The sequence below is a fragment of the Antechinus flavipes genome, chromosome 4 (genome assembly GCF_016432865.1).
Source record: "Antechinus flavipes isolate AdamAnt ecotype Samford, QLD, Australia chromosome 4, AdamAnt_v2, whole genome shotgun sequence".
Taxonomy (NCBI): Eukaryota; Metazoa; Chordata; class Mammalia; order Dasyuromorphia; family Dasyuridae; genus Antechinus; species Antechinus flavipes.
This window is the reverse complement of record NC_067401.1, coordinates 105,377,114-105,397,698: the sequence shown is the minus strand read 5'-3', so window position 1 is coordinate 105,397,698 and position 20,585 is coordinate 105,377,114. Positions and strand designations below refer to the sequence as shown.

At 38.3% G+C, this 20,585-nt stretch overlaps 1 protein-coding gene across 2 annotated transcripts in view; it reads right to left on the bottom strand.

Moving 5' to 3' along the window:
* The window catches only part of CFAP45 (cilia and flagella associated protein 45), a 52,864-nt gene that overhangs the window by 15,504 nt on the left and 16,775 nt on the right, over positions 1 to 20,585 (bottom strand). For both annotated transcript variants that reach the window (XM_051993691.1, XM_051993692.1), the window contains exons 3-7: positions 18,001 to 18,134; positions 16,260 to 16,404; positions 15,629 to 15,799; positions 13,033 to 13,211; positions 11,388 to 11,517 (exon numbers count right to left, since the gene is read on the bottom strand). In XM_051993691.1, coding sequence (XP_051849651.1) covers positions 11,388 to 11,517; positions 13,033 to 13,211; positions 15,629 to 15,799; positions 16,260 to 16,404; positions 18,001 to 18,134 — 759 coding nt within the window. The remainder of the gene's footprint in view (positions 1 to 11,387; positions 11,518 to 13,032; positions 13,212 to 15,628; positions 15,800 to 16,259; positions 16,405 to 18,000; positions 18,135 to 20,585) is intronic.

Sequence of the window (20,585 nt, the reverse complement as noted above, 5' to 3'; positions counted from 1 at the left end):
TACTTAAGTTAAGAAAAAATAAATTATCCAAGGACAGGATGTAGGAGATGTGACTAGACAGCATTATGTGTGGAAAGGATATGAATGTGAGTAAGCAGTGTTACAGGGCAGCTTAAAATGTTAATATATTAAAGGCAACATTAACAAGTACGTGGTTTCCAAAATAATGGAGGTGACAAAGTCATTGTCTTCTGAGCTGTCACAGTACATTAGGAGTCCTATGTTGAATGTTCAGTCTTGAGTACCACATAGAACACTGACAAGTTGCAATGTAGTCAGAAGAGGAAAACTGAGATGATGAGGGGACCATACACAAGGTCATCTCATCTAAGGTCTGAGTGACCAAACTGGGAGTGGTTAGCCCAGAGATAAAATGGCTTAGGAAGGCTCTGATCACCCACCACAACCACCTGGTGTGTGGAAAAGGGCAATGACTTAAGTCTATTTGGCCCCTGAGGAAAGAATTAGGGCCTGGGAGTTGGAGAATGGGGTTGCAGGGAAGGTTCAGGGAGGTAGACATCAGTTGAAAAGAAATGACAGATAAGAGCTATCCATTAATGAAATTCGCTTTCTAAGGAGATAACGAGCTTCCCATCACTTGAACTCTTCAAATGCTTGGAGATTAACAGAGAGAATTTCTATTTCAGATATGAGTTGGGCTAAACCACTTCTGAGATACCCCTTCCAGCTATGTGTGACTATAGGATATAATAATAATGATTAATACATTTCTGGCACTTAAAGGTTTATAAAGGACTTTTTTTCATAACAATCCCTGTGAGGTAAGTTGTATAAATGTTATTATTGCCATTATACAGATGAAGAAACTGCTCATTTCCCTCTCTGGTTCTCTTTATGTTGCTCTCCTGAACCTAGAAGATCCTCTATTCCTCTTAAACCAACTTCCTACTCAGCACAAGTCTTTTCTTCCATGAAATTTTAACTGGTATTAAAACTGACTTTAATCAGTCATTTCTGTAATTTCCCAGTGCACTTAAAGTCAGTATTATTCTTTAATTAAACACTGCTTTGATTGTCTTTCTAATTGTTTTTTTTTGTGTGTGTTTAAATAGACCACAAAATTTTTATTCAGGGTAAGTGTTTAGAATGAAATTTCCCTTGTATTCATCCAAATTCCATGACAGAGGGCCTAGCGGGGTTCAGTCAATATTTATGGTCAGCCAATCAAAAGTAAGAAATGGTACTGTGAGAACTCAACTTAGAGGTGAGTACCCCCAAGACTGGGAAATATTCAGAAAATGCCACTGTTTAACACTGAACCTAATAAGAAATGACCCAGAATCACAAGACAATACGAAAACTTTTTTTCTATTGTTGTTGCTGTTTGCTTGCTTGTCTTTTTCTCTCATTTTTTTTCCCTTTTCAATCTGATTTTTCTTGTGCAGCATGATAAATGTGGAAATGTGTTTGGAAGAAGTGTTTACAAATGTTTAACCTGTATTGGATTACTTGCCATCTAGGAGAGGGGAGAAGAGAGCGGGAGGGAGAGAAATATGGAATACAAGGTTTTGCAAGGGTAAATGTTCAAAACTATCTTTGCATGTATTTTGAAAAATAAAAAGGTATGATGAAAAAATAAATGACCCAGAATGGATGAGGTTGGCCAAGAGTTGAGGTAAATCATATTATGATAGGGCTTAGAAACAAATATGTCAGGTCTGGCAGGGTAGCAAGAGACCATCAGGCTGCTGTCTCTGAGGAATAGACCACTTGGTAACCTGCTGTTTAAACTAATTTGTCTCAATAATTATATACTAAAGTTCCTTATTTCTTGACATTTGACATCCAGAATGTCTGGGGTATGGAAAATGGTGTGGAAAATCTTATAGCTAAAGGCTTTGGATGAAGGGGCTCAAAAAGAACATAAAGTCAATCACTCCCTTTCCCTTTTCAAAAAAGAATCCTTAAAATATTATCTTGGGGCTCCAATGTAATTTAGGGATAAAATAATTTAATCCCTTGATTTTACATAAGAGAAAATTAAGATCCTAGAGGGGTTACTTACTCAAGGTCTCATTTAACTCATACTGAAATTAAGGCTTAACTGTGATGGGGTTAAATGGAGCCCATTATGAACTCACAGATGATTGAAACAGGAAGGGACCTTGGAGATAGCCTTGTATATAACTACTCTATTCATTTCACTATACACATATAAGTTCATATAAGTCTTTCTAGGGTTTCCTGAAATTGTCCTTTATTATAGCACAATATTATTCTATTACAATATTATAACACAGCTTATTTAGCCATTCCCCAATTGACAGGCATCCCTTTAATTTCCAATTCTTAGCCACCACAAAAAGAGCTGCTATAAATATTTTTGTACAAATAGGTCCTTTTCCTTTTTTGACATCTTTAGGATACAGATGTAGCAATGGTAATGCTGGATCAAAGGGTATGCAGAGTTTTATAGCTTTTTGGGCATAGTTCCAAATTGCTCTGCAGAATGGATGGGTCAGTTCACAACTTCCTATTCAGCACAAGTCTCTTTTCTTCCATGAAATCTTAACTGGTATTAAAACTGACTTTAATCAGTCATTTCTGTCATTTCCACCAACAGTGCATTAGTGTCCCAGTTTTTCCACATCCCCTCCAACATTCAATATTTTCCTTTTTTGTCATATTAGTCACTCTCATAGGTATGAATTGATATGTCAGGGTAGTTTTAATTTACATTTCTCTGATCCATTGTGAGTTAGAGCGTTTTTTCATATGACTATAGATAGCTTTGATTTCTTTGTCTGAAAACTATCTATACATATACTTTGACCGTTTATCAATTGAAGAATGACTTATGTTTTTATAAATTTTGCTCAGTTCTCTATCTGAGAACCGTGGCCTTTGTCAGTGATACTTCTTGTAAAATTCCTCCTCCCACCTCGTTTTCTGCTTTCCTTATAATTTTGGTTGCATTGATCTTGTTTGTGCAAAGTTTTTAAATTTTATGCAATTAAAATCATCTCATATTTTGTAATGCCTTTTCTATCTTCTTTGATCTTAAATTCTTCCTTAACCATAAATATGACAAATAAACTATTACATGTTCTCTTAATTTGTTTATGGTATCAGCCTTTCTGTGTAAATCATGTATCTATTTTAGCCTTATCATGGTATAGGGTATGAGATATTGTTCTATACCTAGTTTCTGCCATACTGTTTCAGTTTTCCCAGCAGTTTTTGTCAAATAAGATCCAAGTTTTTGTTCCAAAAGCTTGGATCTTTTGGGTTTATCATATACTAGATTATTATGGTCATTTACTATAACATAATTTGTATCTAATCTAGTCCATTGATCCAATCTGTTTATCTTGACTATATATGTTCAACATTTGGTATCCTCCCAGAATAGAGTATCCAGAAGTATGAGGACAACAAAACCTTGTTTCTTGGACTTGGGGCCCAGGACAAGCAGCTAAGCAAGAAAGACTGACTCACTCCAATCCGAGATCAGCCTCCCATCAGAGTCAGAGGCCCTTCACTGCCCCAATTCCATTATCAATGTCCCATTCCTGCTTTCTTCCTATCAATAGCCCTTTAAATCTCTATCCGTTGATTGAGGCTAGTTCCAATGATCTTGTGATGAAAAGAGCCATCTGAACCCAGAGAGAGGTCTGTGGGGAATGAGTGTGGATCACCACATAGCATTTTCATTTCTTTTATTATTATTTGCTTGCATTTTCTTTCTCATTTTTTCCCTTTTTGATCAGGTTTTTCTTGTGCAGCAAGATTACTGTATAAATATGTATACATATATTGAATTTAACATATATTTTAACATGTTTAACATATTCTGATGGCATTGCTTGCCATCTAGGGGAGAGGGTGGGGGAAGGAGGGGAAAATTTGGAATACAAGGTTTTATAAAATCAATGTTGAAAAATTGTCTATGCATAAGTTATAAAAATAAAAACCTTTAATAAAAATAAATAAATCTCTATCCCTGCAAACAAATGGAAATGAAGGGAGTAACCATCAGTTGGAGAAGGGCTGAACAACTTATGACATATGTATGTCCTGGAATAATAGTGTACTGTAAAAAATAGTGAAGGGATAACTTCAGAAAAAATCTGGGGATATTGAAAGAACTGTTACAAAATTAAGTGAGAGAACCAGGAGAATAATATATACAATAATATCAGTATTGTAATAGCAATTTTCCAAAAGACTCAGGAACTCTGATCACACTTCCAGATGACTCAAGAACATGCTACTTACTTCCTAATAGAGAGGAGATGGACTCTGAACACATAATTGAGACATATTTTTTGGCTATGGCCAATGCATGAAATTTGTTTTGCTTGATTATACATGTCTATAACAAGGATTTTCTTTTTTTTGCTTCCTCAGTTTGGAGCAAAAAGATGTGGGAGGAAAAGGAGATGAATATGAAAATAAACTAAAATTTAATTTCATAAATAAATAAATCTCAAATCCTGAGGCAAATTTCCCCACCTTGGGCAACTGCCCAGTGACTCTAACATAATATTGTTGTTCATCCTTTGTTTTTGATTAAAACCAATGACATCAAGGGGTGATGTCTTAACTTGTGCATGAATAGGATTTAAGTGAGGCAAAATTGCACAGTTGTCAATCTCACTCTCTCTTCCTGAGTAACTGAAATCTAGTGGCAGGACAAAAGTCCTGGCTCCAGAAAAAGTGGATGATCTTAATGTCTTCAATGTATGATCAAGTTTTAAGTGCCCCTCGGTGCTAGTTTCAGCCGCCTTCATGGCCACTGGAACAAACTGTTCATTTTTGTCTATTCTAGAGGGTTCACAACTTCCTATTCAGCACAAGTCTCTTTTCTTCCATGAAATCTTAACTGGTATTAAAACTGACTTTAATCAGTCATTTCTGTCATTTCCACCAACAGTGCATTAGTGTCCCAGTTTTTCCACATCCCCTCCAACATTCAATATTTTCCTTTTTTGTCATATTAGTCACTCTCATAGGTATGAGTTGATATGTCAGGGTAGTTTTAATTTGCATTTCTCTGATCCATTGTGAGTTAGAGCTTTTTTTCATATGACTATAGATAGCTTTGATTTCTTTGTCTGAAAACTATCTATACATATACTTTGACTGTTTATCAATTGAAGAATGACTTATATTTTTATAAATTTTGCTCAGTTCTCTGAGAACCGTGGCCTTTGTCAGTGATACTTCTTGTAAAATTCCTCCTCCCACCTCGTTTTCTGGACCTCACATACTTGGAGGGGATCCTCACATATTTGGAATAGAATTCCCCTAACTCACCAACAGGTTTGAGACCTGTTAGTTACCCTCAGCCTGGTTTAGCCCGTCTGCCAAGACAGTTTATTGGGGTCTGGCTATTGCACATGCTATAGCTTCTCGGAGCCACAGGTGAGAGTTGAGTCAAGGTGGATATCAAATATAGGTGAGCAGCCCTGAAAAGGGCTTGGAAAGCCCTCAGAGCAGGGATACTAGTCCTCCTGGAACACTCCATACACTCCACCCTGCCCTAATTACAATTGAGTTGAAGTGACAAGCAAGATGAACTTAGAGGTTGTAAAGTAAATTTGAGCTCAAAGCTATCACTGCTACTGAGGAATATCCTATGTGTGGAATGACTGTAGATTGCTCTACCTTATTTTAAAAAAAGAAGAAAAGGGAGGTAAAAGGAAGGCAGTAATGCTATATATTAAAATACTGATGTAAAGAAAACTAGGAACTAGAGAAGAGAAATATAACCTTCATTTGGATGAAGATCATAGACTAGAAGAATTTTTGAAATGAAAAATATTTATTGTGTTCCGTATCCCAGGCATTATACTAAAGGATGGAGACACAAGAAAGAAGTGTGTGAGACTTTACTGCAGAGTTTATTACAGACCACTTAAACCAAAGGAAGAAATAGATTAATTTGGAAAACAGATCATAGGACTAGCACAGAGCACAATGTAGTAATGGGGTACCTGAAATCAGAGCTGCTAATACCTTCTTGACTTGTCTTAGTGATATTGTCATTCTTTCAAAAGGTGGAGGAAACCAGGGGAAATTTATTTTGGATGTAGTTCTCACTAACAGGGAGAACCAGTTGCTGAGATAGAAATGATACAAACCTTAGGGAAAAGTGATCTATCCCTCCTAGATAGAACTTTATTATAGAAGAACAAAGGAGAGCTGGAATAATCTACTCTGCACCTTAGATATGGGCGAAAACAATTTCAAAGGGACCAGAGAAAAGTTCCATGGACTAAAATTTTATGGGAAAAGTCAGTCCAAAAGGGGTAGAAAGCTCTTACAAAATCCTAAAGCTTCAAAATAAAAAGCAGAAGCTATCTGAACAGACTTGTGAGGATATAAAAAGAGCCAAACAAAATTAGATGTTTAGAAAGGGAGGTAAGATTGCCAAGATTTGTCCAACTGATTGTATATGTGATATGATAAAAAGTAAAAAGATAAAGATAACTGAGGACCTATATGACTAAAAGAACAGTGATATCTTTAAACAAGGAAACAAGGAAGTTCAGAAGAGGTGTGGATGTTAGGGGAGAAATAGTGAAATCTGTTTTGGCCATGTTGAGGTTGAGATACTTATGGAAAATCCAGTGGGAAATATTGAATTGAAAATTGGTGACATTGGGCTAGAGAAAAGATTTAAGGATCACCTACCTAGAGATGTCAATTTAACCCAATAAGATAGAAATAGAAGCTAAGAGGACTTAGCCTAGAATCTTGGGATATAACCACAATTAGGAGAGTAGAATGATGATCCAGTAAAAAAAAAAAAAAAAAAAAAGCAAAGGAAGTGGTGAAAAGTTATCACAGAGAGAATAGTATCACAAAAAAAAAAAAAAAAAGAGAGAGAAAAGAAAGTTGTCATTAACATCTGAGGCTACAGAGAAGATCAAAAGAATGACTGAGAAAAAGGCATCAGATTTGGCAAACCAAAAGATCACTGGCAACTGGACTGTGGTTTCAGTTCAGTAGTGAGGGCAGAAGAGAGATCACAAGAGGACGAGAAGAGAAGCTCAGGCAATGAGAATAGAGAGAGCTTTTTCTAAGAGTTTGGAAGTGAAAGTAAAAAGATGTAATGGATGAGAGTTTGATGAAATTGTAGAATGAGAAATTTTTAAAGATGAGGGATGAAGGAGGATAAAATAGGAGGTGATAAGATCTATAGACATTGACTGAAGATTAATTACACAGTAACAGGGGATGGCTGAGGTGAATAGTAACAATTTGGCAGATTCCAAAACTCCTGCATCTGAGGTTTGCTACATGTATGATTTTGGGCAATTTGACAACCTCCCAGGTCTCAGCTTCATCTTAGGTAAAAATGTGGATAGTGAGTTAAAAATGTTTCCGAGGTCCAGATCTATGTTGGATGATCTTATAAACCTTAGGATTGGAAATGTCAGGACAAAAATTCTAATAAGGAATTGATACCAAAGGAAGGTGATAATAGGAAAGCACCAGCCATTCCTGTGATGACTTCAAGTAACCCAGCCTAGGTGAATTAAATCATCAGAGCCTAAAAGAACTGATAGATATGATTACTGTTGCATTTGTCAGTGATATTTGAAAAACTGTAGAGAATGAAAGTAGTAAAAGATACTTACTAGCTATGTGATCCTGGTAAGTCAATTCTATAACACAGATAACAGTACCTATCTTGTATGGTTATAATGAGATTCATATGAGGTAATACTTGGTTTTTTCAAAATGCTTAGCAGAATGCCTGGCACAATGAAGATACTATATAAATATATAAATATATATATATATATACACACATATATATTCCCTTTCTCTTTACTATTATTATTATTATTGTCTTGATTTTTTAAGAAAATAGTGACCTAATAACTAGTGGGTTCCTTCTCAGTGGAAATCTTTAAGCAAACGATGGATGATCATTTGTTAGGAATTTTATACTAGGAATCCTTCAGATGTATTTTGGACTATAGGGTCATTGAGATCCCTTCCAACTTTGAAATTCTATGATTATGGGTCTTGTGTAAAAATACATGAAAGTGAAAGCAGGTAAGACAAGTCAAGCAGATAGCTAGCAACCAGTATGTCCAGTTTGGCTAAGTTGCAAACTTTGTAGCCAGACTGTGCTAAGTCTTAAAAGTTAAGCTAAGGAATTTTCATTTAATGGGAAATTGGGAGTGACTGAAGATTTTTGAGCAGAGGGGTATATATGATTAAAAAAACCTTTCCATTAAAAAATTATTTTAATAACTGTATAAAGGATATATGGGGGAAGCAGGTGGTGTATTAGTGAGCATACTGAAATAGTCTGGGATCCAGAGGAGTGGTGAAAACCCAAACTATAATAGCAATTGTGTAACTGGGGAGAAGGGGGCTGTTAAGAGAGAAAATGATGAAGGATAAGTGACAGAACTTGGCAAGTTCTGGAGTGGTGACTCAAGACTGAGAAGAAAAGTGAGGTCACAATAAAGATGATGACAAATTAGAAGAAGTGGGGTGGAATCAGAGTCATGATGGATGAGAACAGCTGTTTCTGTGATGCAAAGGGAAGAGTACAAGGTTAGGGAAATAGTAACTAAAAGGGAGGATATCCGTGTCAGTCTTCTTGTAGACAAAATAGTTCAGGGTGCTCCAATACATTTATTAAGTCTGTGCTCCCAGCAAAGAAGATAACAACAAGATAGCAACAACTATAGGAGCCTTAGGACAGTATTCTTTAGAGTCATTTTGTACCCTTTGTTCTAGATCCATTTAACTTTTCAAGAAGACTTCCCTTGCTAAAGATAATACACTGATCATCATACATTTTCTAGTTTTCATCATATATTAATAAATTAGCTAATTTTCATTGCACATTAATAAATGATTTTCCTGGTGGTATGTATGGGTGTTTAAGCAGAACTAGCACCTCTGGTATGAGGGCTTGTGAAGCTCTCTTCAGGGATGTTTATCCATCTTTGGTGTCCACCTGGCACTCGTCTCTCACCTGTAGCTCCAAGAAGCTGTAGCACCCACACCTCAGTAAACCATCTCAGCAGACGGGCTAAGCCAGGTTGAAGGTAATCAACGGACCACAAACTGTCAGTGAATTAGAGGGATGTCTACCCCAAGCAGGTAAAGACTTGCTCTCCGAAGAATGGGTGGATTAGAACAATTTGTTCCAACAGCCACAATGATGTCTATAAAGCCATCTGTAAAGTGTCTAGAGCTTGGTCAGATATTGAAGATGCTGAGGTCATCCACTACATCCTAGGCTGTCGCAGGTCATCCCAACTTTTGTCTTATCACTGGACTGGGATGACTTTGGAAGAGAGAGTGAGACTGACTACTTCGTGCAATTCTGCCTTAACATTCCCCTGAGATGTCACTGGTCCTCTTCAAAAAAAAAAAAAAAAAAGACAAACAACAATCAGCTTTTTGGTTCATACTAATCAAATTCCTAACCAGTCTCTTGTGAGTTTGGTTGCTATGAGTCAGTTCAGTACTTTTGAGTATTTTTGGACTAAAGAAATCAAGTCCCCCCCCCCAAAAAAAAAAATCTGAACTTAGACTGGTCACCTAAGGGCATCCCCTCCTCAACATCCTACTTAATTTTTTCCATCTATGTCTCTTTTATGACTGCCCAAATCCAAGAATCCTATGGTCAACCATTAAACATCAGATCACTCAAGCCAAGCTTGCTCTATGTTCTCTGGATCCAATCTTTCCCTTAAGAAATGCCACATGCCTAAAAATGACTCTTTCCTTCCCAAACTAACAAATCTCCTTGTCATTCATATAGCTCCTGGAATCCCACTCCCTTTATAAGACCTTCTACATAGGGTAGCAGAAAGAAAATACCCCTGAAAAGTCAGAAGACCTGGTTTGAATCCCATCACATACTAGCTCTGTGACATAAGCAAGTCACAAACTGTTTCCTCACACATAAAATGGAAATAAAACATGCACTCTCTCCATCACAGGTTTTTATTTTGAGAAAATGCTTCTTAAACCTTAAACCACTATTTGAATGTGAGCCAATCTGACTCTTGTAGAATGCCAGATCATGGAACTCTCCCCGTTCCCTCTTGACTTCCAAGAATTCACTTACCCTCCCTGTGAATACAGCCAATTGAAATATCCATGCAAATGGAACAAGGCACTAGCAAGATAACCCAAAGAGCAGAGACTCTTAAGAACCTGTCTATTTAGCTGTGGCATGCATTTAATCATTTCTTTTGCAATATACACACCTTTCTAATTGTTTCATATTGGCTAATTGTAAAATGAGTTTTCCCTGCCTAAGTACATAACAACTAATGATAGAGAGGCCATTGAACAGCATGGGAAGTGATAGTGGGGAGGGGGAGGAAGCAAGTCCCAAACTTGAGCACAAGTCTGGCTTATTCTGCCAAGGGGATAATCCACCTGCAGGTAACTAAGAGTGATTTATAATAAAGGCTTCAAACAAGCAAGTGACCCGGCTGCCCTGCATCATTCCCAAATGCAGCCTGAGCCAGAATAAAATGTAAATTGGGAAATATTTTTATTTCAACTTTTTATTTTCAAAACATATGCATGGATAATTTTTCAACATTGATCCTTGCAAAACCTTGTATTCCAAATTTTTCCTTCCTTCCCCTAGATGGCAAGTAATCCATAAATTGGGAGATATTTAACAAAATACTACAAAACATAGATGATGTTAACATGTGGCTTTCTATGTTAATTTCTATATGCTCTGGGCTTTTCTACACTCCTTTCCCTCACTCCCTTCCCATTTCTCTTTGAGTATGACATCAGTGATTTACATCATTGTTATCATTTACTGGCTACAAGTACAATCTATCCAGCATGACCTGCCCATCTGGACTGATGTGCCTGTCTTTGACTGTAAGCTTCCGGAAGGCACGGACTAACATCATTTAATTCAACCCCCAGAACAATACCACATCCAAATAACTATTTAATATAATAGTAAATACTGCTGTTGCTGGTAGTATTAAATGTGCTTGTGTCTAATGAATATTTTGTCTTTCTTGTAATGAAGACAAAATACATATACTTTCTATTAAGAAATATCAAACCCTAAGAATAGAAAGTTATATGTGCTGCCATTCATAATCTGTTAGCCTGTTTTGATTAATTCTTTTTCATGGGAAAATTCAATAGCAGTGATGAGGGAGATGGGGTATTTATCAGGGAGTGACTAATGTGGCCCAAAATTAAATTAAATTTTTAATTAAAAATTAAATTTAAAATCTAATTTAAAAGTAAAATTAAATTTTAAATGTCAAATTTTTTAAAAGTCTGTACCTGCTAGTCCCAGAATATCAAACTTTTGAGAATTGGGAGAGAACGGAGGAAATGGGAAGAAAGGGTAAAGGATGGATTGCCTTTTAAGACATGACAGTTTTCATTACCTTTATATCTTCTTCCTGGAGTTGCTCTATATACTGTAACATCTGCTGGATCTCCTGCTCTCGTACCTCTGCCTTCAGTGACCGTTCTTCCTCGTTCTTTTCCATCTGCTGGATAATATGCCGTCTTCCTCTACAAATCATAGAAACCATCCAGTCCAACCCCCACTTTTAACAACTTAGCATTTTAGAAACCATTGGTCTCTAAAAAAGAGGAAAGAACCCACATCTGTAAAAATGTTTGTGGCAGCCCTTTTTGTAGTGGCAAGAAACTAGAAACTGAATGGTTGCCCAACAATTGGGGAATGGCTGAATAAATTATGGTATATGAATATTATGGAATATTATTATTCTATAAAAAACAATCAGCAGGATGATTTCAGAGAAACCTAGAGAGACTTACAGGAACTGATACTTAGTGAAATGAACAGAACCAAGAGAACATTGTACATAGCAACAAGATATGATGATCTATATTTTTACCATGTTTAACATATATTTGATTATTTGCCATGTAGGAGAGAGGATGGAGAGAAGAGGAAGAAAAATTGGAACATAAGTTTTTACAAGGATTAATGTTGAAAATTATCCAGACATATGTCTTGAAAATTTAAAAGCTCTAATAAAAATAAATAAATAGATAAACATTATATGATGATCAACTCTGATGGACTTGGCTCTTTTCACCAATGAGGTGAATCAAAGCAATTCCAATAGACTTGTGATAGAGAGAACAATCCACAACCAGAGAGAATTATGGAGACTAAATGTGGATCACATCATAGAGTTTTTAACTATTTTGTTGTTGTCATTTGCTTGCTTGTGTCTTTTTTTTTCTCATTTTCCCCCCTTTTGCTCTGATTTTTCTTGCACAGCATGATAAATATGGACATATGTTTACAAGAACTGCACATGTTTTAAACTCTAATGGATTGTTACGTAGAGGAGGGGAGAAAAGAGAAGGGAGGGAGAAAAATTTGGAACACTAGATTTTGCAAGGGTGAGTGTTGAAAACTATCTTTGTATGTATTTTGAAAAATAAAAAGCTATTATAAAAAAATTTTTTTAAAAAGAAAACATTGGTCTCTTTTTCTTTTCTTTACCCTCCATCTTTAGCCCCTTCCACAAGATGGTCAGAAAGCAGTTTTAAAATTTCCTTTTCTAAATAAAAAAGGGAATCAGCAGAAGAAGTAACATCCATTGTCTGGTTCACAGAGCTCTTCCAGTCTGTCTCTCAAGTGATATTGCTGCCATTGATTATTCTGCCCCACTTTGCCCTTTACTACAGATAAACACCCCACCTGCCAGCATGATAGAGTTGAAGGAACGTTGGTTTTTAGAATCAAAAGTTCCTGGATTTGAGGCTCTGGGAAGGACCAGAAAACTGGGAAAATTCAGCATCCTCAGAGTGCTGGTCAAGGACTAGAATCAGCTATAATGGAGTCAGGTCCACAAAGTGAAAACTCCAGAGTCCAGGATGTCTCTTCCCTCCTGGGGCATTTCTCTATAGTACTTAGTAAAGGTTTTATAATAACAATATTTTCTGATAATGAAGATTATTTCTTACCTCTTCTTTCACTGGTATTCAACATGAACTTAAAAGCGATTGTAAGTGGCCAGGACAGAAATGCCAACTTAGACAGCTTACCGTATTCTTTCTTCTTTCCGCTTCCTGAGTAGTTCTTCCTCCCTCTCAATGGCTTTCTGCCGTTCCAATTCCATAATCTGGTCCAGTCGCTTCTCCTCTGTGTCCATCTCCTTTTGGATTAATCGCTTCTCCAGAATCTGAGCATCACGGATGGCATGACACCTGGCATTTCGAATTATCTGAGGAGTGAATAAGAGATTATAGCACTAAATTTAGGGATTAAAGTGTACTTTTTACATAAAGAATTAGTTGGGGAAGGACAGGAGGAAAAGGGAATCAAATGTTGGATCCCTAGCTCTAATTAATTAGAAGCCAAGAAAAGCAAATATAATAATAGGACCATATATCTACAGCTGGAAAAGACCTTTAAATGTCACCTACATATTTCTACCACATTCATATTTTTCTACCATGTTTAACATATATTGGACTACCTGCCATCTGGGGGAGAGGAGGAAGGGAGAGAAAAATTGGAACACAAGGCTCTACAAGGGTTAATATTGAAAAATTATCCATGCATATTTTTTGACAAATAAAAAGCCTTATAAAGAAAAAATGGACAGAAAAAAAGGTCTTCTAACTCCCTTATTTTAAAAAAAAAAGAAATGTGTATTTTTAAAGTTAATATACATGTACAACCAGAAAAAATAAATCAATTAATAAAGATAAAAAGAAATGTATGAAGTTTCATAGTAATCATCAGAAATGGAATTTGAACTTAGATCCTCTAACCTAAGTCAACATTATAATTATCCTTACTCGTGTATGAATGTATCAGATGTCTCAAACATACCTTATTTCAAAAAAAATTAACTAAATGGTGTTTCACTTTTTTCAAGTTTTCATTTTAAAATAAAGTTGAGTTTTTAATTGTTAAAAAAAAAGTTAAATTAACTGGATTTTCCCAGTTCTCCGGTCCATCCCAGAGCCTAAATTAATTTAAAAAAAAAATACAATATTCTTTTTTTTTAATTTAGGATATAAAAATATATCCTAAATGTGTATTCATCATCTTCTTCAAGTAATTATCAAATCTTCCCATTTTCACCTCCACAATATGGCTCACCTTGGTCCTCTTCTCTCTACTCAACTGTTCATCATTCTAGGTTCAAGTCCTCATCTCCACTCACCTAGAGTACTGCAAGAGCCTTTTAATTGGCTTTTTTGCCCCTAGTTTCTCCTATACAGCTGTCAAAATGATTTTCCTAAAGTGTAAATCTGACTGCATCACTCCTCTAACTCAATAAACTCTAGTGGCTCCCTATTGCCCTCTTGAATCAAAGATAAGTTCCTCTGTTTAGCTTTTAAAGCCATTCACAACCTGGCCCCAAACAATATTTCTAATCTGTAGATCAGAACTACACTGTACACCAGAGGTATTAAACACTGGGCCAGAGTCTAGAAACACTCCCACATACTGTCCAAACAAGATTAAAAACTGATCAGGCAATATTTAACAATATATTTAACATTAGTGTTAAATAATATTTAACAAAATTAAAATATGATAGAATATAGATAATTTTAATATGTGATTTTAAAAATTCCTTCTATGGCCAGCAGAGATCCTTACATGTAGTATAATGACCTGTTCCTACTTGAGTTGGATAGTATTGCGATACTTTCCTCCCCTTCCCACACTCTGCCATCTTGCTGTTTCTCACACACATCACTTTATCTCCCACCTCACTACCTTTGCACCGGCTCTTTTCTGTGACTGCCGTGCACTTCCACTTCACCTTCATCTCTAATAATCCCATTTTCCTTTGAAATTCTGCTCATGTGAACCTTTATACAGGAAGCCTTCCCAGCTCTCCATCCACAGCTAGTGCCTCGTCCCTCAAAATGCACCTTATATTTATTTTGTTTCTTCTTAATTATATACATGCTGGACTCTCTGATAGAATGGAAACTCTTTGAGGGCAGGGACTATTCCACTTGTGCCTTTGTTTGCTCAGTCTAATGTACTAGGTGCTTAACAGATTCTTGTTGATTGACTGAATATGGAGCACAGAATGTGGACCCAGGAAAGTGTCCACTACGGCATGTGTAAAAATGAACACACTTAGGCAAGCCCCAATCCCTGATTTTTTTTTTTCAGGTTAGGAGAGCTTGACTTGACAGCCGGGGAGGGAGATTATGGAAAAGGGGAACAAGGAGAGCTAGGGATTCTGGAAAAGAGGAAAGAAGGAAAAACTGAGAGGATCAGAAGTAGAGGAACAGGAATTAGTGCTACTGGGGAATGGGAAACTCCTGGCATTTGGACATTCAATGAACCAACAAGAAACAAGATGCAATCAGATGGAGCACTTCTAGCACCATGACAGCAGTGCCCACTTTCGCTTTTCTCACCCCCAGGACCTCATTTCCTGAGCCACCAGCTATGGTCACACTAGAAAGAGCAGGACCAAATCTCATGCTCCCTGAGCTATCTAGACCCACCATGGGCACAGCTTGGACTTCACTTTCTATCTTCTACAAGCCTCCGGTATCTTTGATTGTTTACTTTGACCTTGCCAAGAACCGGGAGCCTCACCACCCAGGATGAGAATGAAAAGGCTGGCAGGAACAGGAGACAACCAGCAGCCTCACTTACCTGGTTCATGTCTTTGATCTCCACCTCTTGCTCCATCCTCATTGCATTAGCTTTCTCCAGGAGATTCTGTGCCCTTTCCTTGGCCTCCTCCTCCAGGTCGTTGAGCTTCCTATTCTTCTGCCGTACCATCTCCTTCTGTTTCATCATCTGCTTTCGAAGGGTCACTGCATTCTGGGAGAGATCAGTCCATCTCAGCAAGGTGTGTGGAGGGGTGTCTGATCCATTTAAGATCATAGATATAAAGGTAGAAGGGACCTTGAAGTCCCATTGAGGTTGGGACTGTTGCCTAAATATTTTGTTCTGGGTCTGATCTCTCCAATGTGCTCCAATGGGATTTCTACTCCTCACTCCATCTCATCACTAAGAAGCAAAAAGTTTCATCTCTTAGCTCCATCCTCACCATTGCCCTTCCTATTTGTAGTTTCTTTGGTCATCATTCTAGCTGAACTCTTCCGCCATATTTTTTTTTTAATGAATGCTCCTTAGAATTCCGTCTAACTTTCCACCCATTCCTTCCTTGGGGTCTTTTAGTCTGAGCTCCCATTTATCTGGTGAGAAGTCAACCTCTCCTCCAACATATCCCCAAGCCACCAGTAGATCCACAGAGGCCAAAGTTGGCAAGGTTAGCTACCAAGACATCGGCCCTTTCCTTCCTGTGAGCCTCTTCCATGGCATTTCGTTCTTCCTGGGTAAGCACTCTGGAAGCAAACTTGATCCGTTCAAACTCCTCAGGGCTGATAATAAGAGACTCTCCTGAAGGGTCTTCTGTGGGGATTCTAATGGGAGGTATAACCAAAAGTGGAGACAAAAATCAAAGAGGAAAGAAGAGGAAAGAAAAGAAAAAAAATACAAATACAAATGAATATCCTTTCTTCTATCCCTACCACAAAAACCCACCTCCTGGCACATAGCCAGTTACTCAATATGAGGTATTTCCACCCAAGCCAACTGGAACCAATAAGGAAAAAGTAGGAATATCATTTATTATAAGGAATCAAAAAAAGGGAAGTTTTAAGGGATGAATCTCCTCTCTAAATGGGCAAAGGGAAGCAGGATGAAGGCCACCAGAGGAACACCTAAACATCCCTGTTCATCCAGCCCAGACAGAAGCTTTGAACACTAAATATTAATTAAAATCTCTGATCAACAATAGCAGCTGACATGTCTATAGACCTCTCCTTCCCAGCTGCCCAACGCACTCAACAAACCAATAACTAATTATAATTATATAACCTACATTAAAGGTGGGGGAGGGAGCAGCACAGGGGGTCACCTTAGGAATGAAGCTGCTTCTGGGTGAGGCATTTTAACAGGCACACAAGAATAAGACGCAATTGCTTTGAGACAGGAAGTGAAACCTCATCTAATAAAACCAGTGGGGGGATTGCAGGAGACAGACAGAATGAGAAAGCATATTTGGGATTTGGCCAGGACACCGAGGTTAACCGAAAGGCACAGCCCCATGGAGCCTTGCATCTGGAACAACCCAATATGCTCAGAACCTCAGAGAGTAAGAACCCCAAATGGTGTGGATCAGGACCAGCTTAATGTGCCTCTTGATGACAATCACCTTATATAATTGCCCCATGCCTCAGATATGGAGGGCTCTGGTGAATGGAAATGTAATTGGAGGTAAGGGGGAGAAAGGATAAGGGTATCCCACAGCTATAAACAAGAGTAACTGAAGGGAGCTCTCGGGGCAACATCCCCGGTGTGTGCCCCTGGCCCCTGATTTCTTGGAGCTGCAAGGAGCGCAAGACCACAGCAGGAGGGAAGGGAATGGACAGTTACCGAGTTAGCTAAGCGCCAACTACTACAAAGAAGTGGCTCTTCTCCAGATTCCTACTCAGGCCCAGATCTAGGAGGAGGGGGGCCGGGACAAGGAGGGAGCCATTAGGAAACAGTGCTGAGCTAATCCCAAAGGAACCCAGCATTTCCCATTTGTGGCCAGCCACTTTGGGAAGAAGCCAAGAGGTTAATTAGGCAGCTGGTCAGTTTTCCTTTGCATCAGACTCTTAAGGCACCAGAAAGGAACTGACTCATCCAGCTAATTTCCCTTTACCAGGAGCACCAGTGGGAAGGGAAAAGGCAGGAAAGGGGAGGACCCAAACATCCCATGAATCCTTCCCCTTTTCTAGCTCCTAAGCTGAAGAAAATGGGAAAGAAAGAACATGGAATGAGGCAGGGATGAAAAAGGAAGAGGGAAAGATAGAGGAAAAACTCCAAACCCTAAAATAAAAGGGGAAAGCCAAAAACAGGAATGGGAAAAGGAGCGATGAGACAAGCCAGAAAGGATTTTCTTATCTCAATATACTACTCTAAGCCAAGAGGAAAGAGGGAAAGGGGAAGGGTGACTGGGCCCAGCTACTTACACAAGATCCCGGACCATGTCTCGAGTGATAAGCTGGATGGTCTCCGGCTTGTGGGTCCAGCCCAAGTTCTTCTGGATACATTGCTTGTCCCTTAGAAGCACAATGGGGCTCTCACTGCGGTTCTGCCGAGAGGGCTGCAAGGCCAGAAGAGGCAGCTCACTAGCTGGCCACGAAAACCTCTTCCCGCCCTTTTTTCACCAGTTTGAGTCTCCAGGAATCCCTTCATCTGGGTTCTCTACTCACCCAAAAACCAAGCACTAAAAGATAAGCTGAAGCCCAGATTGTAAGACTGCAATGAGTGTTAAGACACTAAGGGAAACTAGGTTATATTCTCTATTTGAATATGACCAAAGGTTTTGTCTTTTTTTAAATATCTGATCCCTCCTCCCCTTTCATCCCCTTCCTCCCACTGTTTCATGATAATCCTATTCAGTAGCTGAAAAAGAATGTCCTACTTTATAATATACATTTCTACCAATATCTGCTTGTGACTAAATGTTTGGAAGATTCTCTGGCTTGGGGGGAGAAGCATAAAACTTAGGATTGGAGATAACTTTAGTGATCATCTAACCCAGTTCTCTTTTATAGATGAGGAAACCATAAGGTCATACAACAAGATCAATAGTAAAGCCGAGATTTGAATCAAGGGACCTTTGATAGCCAATCATAATTTTTTTTCTTTTACAACACACTCATGTGTTCTAGTGTTCTGCATTTGATTTTTAAAATTAATGAATTATTTTGGATTATTGGGTTAACTTGATTTCTTTTTTCACCCCTAAAAGATCCAAGATGCCCCAAACTACACTGTGTGATATTAAATTAACCAATCTAAATTAGGAGAATTATCTCAGTACCTTCTCTGAACACTTATCAAATCAAAGATGTAGAATTGGAAGGGACTAGAAATTAGTCTTATTTTCCAGATAAAGAAACTCGGGCTAGCATGGGACTTGGAACAAACAGCAGGAAGGATGCAGATTATACAGAATTTTCCCAACAAATGTGGACTGAGAGAAGCTGTGGAAGCTTTGTCCCTGTGGGTCCTAAGGAACAGGAGAGATGTTCACTTGTACAAATTATGTCAGTACTTCTCTGAACACTTATCAAATCAAAGACATAGAATTGGAAGGAACTAGAGATTAGCCTTATTTTCCAGATAAAGAAACTCAGGCTAGCATGGGATTTGGAACAAACATCAGGAAGGATGCAGATAATATAGAATTTTCCTAACAGTGTAGACTGAGAGAAGCTGTGGAAGCTTTGTCCCTGGGGGTCCTAAGGAACAGGAGAGATGTTCACTTATACGAATTATCTCAGTACCTTCTCTGAACACTTATCGAACCAAAGACATAGAATTGGAAAGGAACTAGAGATTAGCCTTATTTTCCAGATAAAGAAACTCAGGCTAGCATGGGACTTGGAACAAACAGCAGGAAGGATGCAGATTAAATAGAATTTTCCCAACAGTGTAGACTGAGGGCAGCTGTGGAAGCTTTGTCCCTGGAGGTCCTAAGAAATAAAAGAGATGTTTACTTGTACGATATGCTATAGATGTGCGACTCTGTCCAGTAGAGAGAGAGTTGGATCAAACAGTTTCTCAATGGCCCTCCCAGGCCATAAAAATCTGACTCTTCAAATGCTATTTCTCTAAGATGCTGCTGCCACCTGGTGCCTGGCCCGGGCTTCTGTGTGGGTTATCAGACCGACTGCAGGAAACTCCTGCCACCTACTGCCAAATCAGGGCCTTCTATGGATTACATGTTTTTCCACCTCCAGGTACTCAGCCCAAGAAAAGAAAACAGAGGGCAAGGCTTTCTCCTGATTATTCCTTTCCCTTCCCAGAAGAGATTGTTCACTGAACGCTTATCCATGTCCAGACCTAGCCAAGTTCCACTGGGCACAGCCCATTTGCAGGTTTGATTTTCAAGTGAAATTACATTCCCTTTTTTCCCCATCAATAGGCATAATACTAGGTGGGAACTTCTAAAAGGAAGCATGCTGATTCCTGGGGGAAAAAATCTGGAAAGCCTTTCATAATTCCACTCTAGATGGTTCAAGTCAGATATATTAGTGCTTCTTAGGGCAATTACAAGTGGAGGCCTCCCATTCCCCACCAGAGATACCACTTTCATATTTTTCCTTCCCTTGCTTTCCCTTTTTCTTCTACTTTTCCAACCCCTTCTCTTTTATTTTCTGTTTTCTACCTTATTTATGCTTTAGACCTCACCGAGGTGCTCATGGGCATTGTTAAATTATTAGTGGCGCTCAGGACGCAAGAAATTGGTGACCCCCTGGTTTATTAGCAAATAGTCACTCCCAAGGAAAGACATTTTTTCCAATGGAACAATAGGAAAGGAAATTAATCAAGGTATATTACAGCAGAAAAGGAGTATTCATTTCTTGGGTTTCATTCCTTTGGATGAAGAAAACTATAGAGAGCAACAAAATTCAATGTTCTGTGCTTGCAGGACTGGTTTATTGGTCTTGGCAGAATCTAGTGGGGATTCTCAAATGTCTTCATCTCAAGACCCACCTTCCTCTTCAAAAATGAGGCGATCTGGAATGGACTCATTTGTACCAAA